The 5674-nt window shown below is 34.1% G+C and overlaps 1 protein-coding gene across 1 annotated transcript; it reads right to left on the bottom strand.

Annotated features, from left to right (window-relative positions):
* Nucleotides 1–3839: 3839 nt before the first annotated feature.
* Nucleotides 3840–4391, bottom strand: LOC124460153 (C-type lectin 37Da-like). The gene is made up of 2 exons (XM_047010430.1): nt 4358–4391; nt 3840–4300 (listed from the first exon to the last, which is right to left on the bottom strand). Exons 1-2 carry the CDS (start codon nt 4389–4391, stop codon nt 3840–3842), a joined length of 495 nt encoding a protein of 164 aa, XP_046866386.1.
* Nucleotides 4392–5674: the final 1283 nt, after the last annotated feature.

Here is a 5674-nt window from a genome sequence, read left to right as displayed (position 1 = left end):
AAACATTTTCAAGAGTTATGCTTAACAGCCTATGGCAAGGACCAACAGTATATGTTAAGCACTTACATCCTGTGTTAAGCCTCAACAATTCTATGACTAACATTGTTCTCTCTTTCATAACGGTAGTAAGATTTAAGTGATTCTCCTTTCTGAGCTACCTGAAATGCAGGATAAACGAGATAACAGTGAAACTCTCTTTAAATGTTATGTGTGTTAAAAAGGTATGACAAAATGATTTAAGAAAGGACTTCCAAAGAAATAAAATCTTGACTGATTATAGTGAGGTTAAATTTTTCTTAAACTTCGTCTACCAGGTAAAACGATCCCTCTTAATGATGTCCTTGTCCTTAAACATGTTGTTTTTATATCTTTGACTAGTCACATGGAATATTTCAAAAGATATTAAATATAATGTTAGTCCTAACATTTTCAAGAGTTATGCTTAACAGCCCATGGGCTTAACAGAGTAAGGACTAACAGCCTATGTTAAGCACTGACATCCTATGTTAAGCCTCAACAGTTTGATGAATAACATAGTTCTCTCTTTCATAACCGTACTAACAAGGTATTCCCCTTTTTCACGGTTACCTTAACCGCAGGATAAACGAGTTAACAGTGAAACTCTCTTCAAATGTTATGTGCGGTAAAAAGGTATGACAAAATTATTTAGGAAAGGACTTTCAAAAGTATTAAATGTTGACTAATAATGTTAAGCTTATATTTTCTTTAGACATTTTGTCAAAGTTAAAACGATCTCTCCCAATGATAAAAAATAACATCGTATTGTCCTTAAAAATGTCTTTTTGTGGACACTCGATAAATTTCTTCGTTCAAAAGATATTTTGCCCATCTTAGAACGTTCGTCCAAAACATAATATTACTTTTCGTTTTTATTCACTTTCTGAAACATTAATTGTAACGTTTTTTTCGCACAGGAATGTATGAGTTGTTATTATAAAGATTTAAATGAATGATTGAATTGAATTGCATTCAATCTAATGCAATTTGCTGTTTTCCCATATTCCGTGGATATCTTGTAGTCAGAGGGTCTAAGCTTGTTTCTGTGATGCGGATTGCCAAATTAGTGGTGAATGCGTTGAAAAGGTTGCGTATCCATAGCGACTGGCATAAATGGATATGGTGCACGGCACAGATTTCTACCTACCACTTCCCACGTCATTGTTAAGTATATATTAGTGTGCTTCCAGCAAATATGCCTTAATATTTAAGCAACAAGGACATGCTTTTCGAAGATTAGATTATTAATAGAGAAAATGAACAAAATGATGAGAAACCAAGAATTTTAAAAAAATCCAAAACATCTTAAGCCTTTCAAACAATGATTACTCAATTAGAATATTATTATGAAACTAAAAACCTAAAAATATTAAAAACAGATAAATAAATTTACAACATTTAACCAATTACTTAATTATAGTTTTATTAAGTGGCATTTCGAATGCCTAATTTTCTTTGTACTAATTGTGAACAAAATTTCAATTTTGATAAGTTTAGGGTGAGGCAAGTGTTTGGCCCATAAAATATTAAGAAAAAACACTTAATAATGCTCTTCAATCTTTGCACAACACTTGCCAAAAATGCTTAACACGTCTCTGTAAGCCTCACATCCCCTTCTTTGCCCTCCCCTAGGCCAAACTAAACGTCCCTCGTTACCGCCTTCATGCCAGCAATTTAATTAATCTGCACAAAATATGCAACACAGCAAAAGTTTGCCCAGCAACAAAAACACACACACACACACAAACACAACACACATCGTACATACATATATGGCAGGAAATTGCCACAGTTATAATGCTTGACATACAAAAAGTCTTCTTGGTGTGAGTGTGAGTGGGTTTGTAGAGGAAGTATGAACGCCTAAAAGCAGGCAATGGCATTGGCAAAAGGCAGAGAAACTCAACAACAGCAGCAGCAATAAGATTACTTAATTGATTTAAATTTGCTTGTCTAGTGTGTACTGTGGGGCTGAGGGAAGTGGGTGTAGATGCTTTCCAGTGTCGCATGCGATAATGAAGTTGTTGACAAGCTTATGGGGTAAAAAGAAACTGCAACAGCAATAAGAAAGAGCCGAGAGTAATGCAAGTAATTGAAAAGCAACTACAAGAAGCAACAGACATACTCCAGTTATCTGTGCACTGAGGGAACCCAGCTAATTAATCGAATAGAAAAAACTTTCATGTTTCAGCTTTCTGTCGGATGTGTATTAACCATTGTTTGAACTAATTTGTTAGTTATTTCAAACAAATAATAAATAAATAGTCGTACAGTGAAATGTTATCACAGACGAAAGCCGAATGGCCATTTGGAGAAATTGGTATTAGCTTATTTAGATTTTTATGAGAAGAACGCTTTTCTCAACTCTTTCGCTTTTTTCACGTCTCTTTGTTGGTTCACCAGAGCAACCGATTTGGTCCTTTTAGCTCTAACAGGCAAATACTTTGCGATATTAGGGATGGCATGGCTAAATAAACTCATATTGTCGTGCCGATCAGGCATAGATATACATATACAAAGATAATTTAGATATATAATAATTTAACTAGATAATTTATATAGTCATTGAGCACAAAAGTGATTTAATGGCCAATGTTTACTTTGCGAATACAACTAACTTATCAACAAGTTGATCAACAACTTAAAAATTAAAAAGCGCTTAAATGCGGACACTCATTTATCAAATTTTTATTGCAGCCATATAGGAATATAACGATCACTTCCGTTTAGTGTTAAATGAAAAATACTAATGTACTTGAACAAAACGAAGGTAATCAAAATACATAATTAACACAAGTGTTGCCAAAAATGTTATCGTTAGTTTGTCATAAATTGATTTTACCGATAAGACCGAAGAATATTTTTTGCTCAACAATACGAAAAGTTGAGTTAGTCTAGTTAAAATGTTTCGTGTAATCACACTTTCCACTTTGCTAGTCGTTTCGTTGGCACATGAAATCACAACGAATGTCACAAATGGTATACATAGACAAATTTTTGAAAAAGTTTATTTTAATAATTCCATTTGTATTAAAAGGTATTCTTCATTCCAACATATCAACAACTCCGTTTGTTCAAATCGGCGATGGATTTTATTATATTGAAACGGAACTAAGAAAAAATTGGTTTGGAGCCTATGAGAATTGTCGTTTGATTGGAGCGGAACTCATTACTTTCAACACCATGGAGGAGTGGAATGCGGTTAATCAGTTTCTGGAAGAAATGGACCAGGTTTACAGACTTTATTGGACATCTGGGACAAATCTTGGAAATAAAGCCAAACATGCATGGTTTTCAAATGGGCAATCCATATCATTGGACATTTGGGAAAACGATAAACCAAGTACTGATGTTTCGGAGAAGAATTGTGATAACTTTGCTCGATGGCCGAATGTCGGCCTTAATGACGATGTGTGCAGCAGGGCATGGTATTACATATGTGAAGCTCGTCAGCCGAAGACGGTGTCATTTATTATCTTGTAGAATGATCGAGTTTTGAAAATATATATGCGGCCATTCAATGTATCCAAACGAACTACAAAACAGAGTGTCGATAATTAATTCAACAGTAAAACATAAGAAATATAATGCGACTCCGCTGGCTAAATTGAATCTCAATAGTTTGGATGGTTTTTAATTAAAAAATTCGCTCCCAATACTAAATAAAAACCTTTTGAATATGATTTATCAGAATCTTGTGATAACACTAGATTTTTTAATGATTTTATTCAGTCCAACGACACAAAAAAACAGTAATTTTAACCAGATTTGATGTCTTCTTTATCTTTTAAAATGCTTTAAAGTGTAAAAGACGACTTTCTTTACCAAACAATAAAAGCAGCCGTCTTAGGCTGAGGTGCTTCGCAGATGTATCTATAAGCGAGATTGCAATCATTATCATTCATTCCGGTTGGATTATTATCTTTACTGAAGGACATGTGATCGCAATTCTCATTACCGCCTTTATTATTAGGTTCACCAGGATACCAGATTTCATCCAAGGTAATGTTGAGACCATTTGAAAACCAAATATGTTGTCCCTGGATGGCTAAATCCGTTCCAGACGTCCAGTAAGGTTCGCCATCAATATTCATGTCCCTGAGATACTGATTAACTAATAACCATTCTTCAAGTGTGTCAATCGTGATAAGTTCGGCGCCAATTAGGCGGCACGTTTCATAGGCTTCAAACCAGTTTTTCTTCGACGCAGTTTCTACATAATAGTAGCCTTCACCAATCTTGAGAAAGGGCGCAGTGGTAACATCCGAAAAGCCGGGAAGTCCTGATGATTAATCAAATAATTTTCATAAAAGCCAAGTATTTTTGTCGTTAATCTCACCATCTTTGACAATCGGCCTAATTTCGTAAGTCATTGAAATGACTAGCAAGCAGAGGAATGCAAATAGTCGAAGCATTTTAATAAAACTGTTTCATTTTTACTAGATTTGGGAGCTTTATATAGCATACTTTGTGTTCAGTAGGTTATCTTGAATTCGTCATATTCCAATATATAACTTTTTTGCGGTCGCTACCTACACCACCGAAAAAGTAGTTGAAAATAGCAAAGAATTCTAAGAAAAGTTCGATAATACAATTCGTTATTCCAGACTTCTGATAGAGGGGGTTTTATGTTATACAGATAGGGAAATTGCTATCATAAAACTTCCATAACACATAAAGGAATAGTTAACAAACGCAATTTGGAGAATGACGTTGTTAAAAACAACGAATAAACTAAATTGATCATAAAATTTGTGTTCAAATTACTTTTTATCAAAACGTGGAAACGGAATTAGTTATTTTTAGCTTTTATATGTTCTAAATTTCAGCTATAAGAATCAGAAACCGATTCAACATATACGGCAAAACTCAGGTAAAGTTGGTCAGTCTTTCTAAAATGTTTCGACTCTTCGCACCTGCCAATTTGTTGGTCAGTTCCACTAAAATCACACCGATTGTTGAAGATGGTGAACTTTAACAATAAATTAACCCTAATATATCAACAAATACTATATAAATTTGTCCCTTAAACAATAGGAATTAATCATTCCAATATTTCAACAACTCCGTTTATTCAAATTGGCAATGGTTATTACTTTATCCACGTGGAAAAAACAAAAAATTGGTTTGATGCCTATGAAAGCTGTCGTTTAATTGGAGCTGAGCTTATTACCTTCAATACAATGGAAGAATGGAATAATATTCTTCAGTACTTTAAAAATAACGAAAAGACTTATGTTTTTTGGACATCTGGAACTGATCTTGCAAAGGAAGGAAATCACGTTTGGTTTTCATCTGGACAAGCAATTTCATTGGATATTTGGGCAAGCGGAGAGCCAAATAATGAAGATGGACTAGAGCACTGCGATACATTTCTTACACGGCCGAGTAGTTCTGTATCACCCTGCATGAATGATAGGAAATGTGATCAGAAATTGCTTTATATATATGAAGCCCCTCAGCCAAAGACAGCTTCATTTATTGTGTGGTGAAACTGATTGTGGCTTTCAAATTGTACGTTTTGAAATAAAATGTACGTTTATATTATAGTCTATCATTTGTTATTCATTTTAATGAATTAGAAAGATTCAACTATAAGGGAAACGTCCAAATTTAATGGTACTTAAGTGCAGTGTTTTTATTCCGAAGGGACTTA

The sequence above is a fragment of the Drosophila willistoni genome (assembly GCF_018902025.1).
Source record: "Drosophila willistoni isolate 14030-0811.24 chromosome 2R unlocalized genomic scaffold, UCI_dwil_1.1 Seg167, whole genome shotgun sequence".
NCBI classification, from domain to species: domain Eukaryota; kingdom Metazoa; phylum Arthropoda; class Insecta; order Diptera; family Drosophilidae; genus Drosophila; species Drosophila willistoni.
The sequence above is the reverse complement of the archived record's forward strand: the minus strand, read 5'-3'. Positions and strand labels throughout refer to the sequence as shown.

Excerpts from the sequence above, each read along its gene's own strand:
- LOC124460153 (XM_047010430.1), bottom strand. The coding sequence starts at position 4,391 with ATGACTTACGAAATTAGGCCGATTGTCAAAGATG. Across the intron at positions 4,301-4,357 it reads TAGGCCGATTGTCAAAGATG|GACTTCCCGGCTTTTCGGAT; the intron begins GTGAGATTAACG and ends ATTAATCATCAG.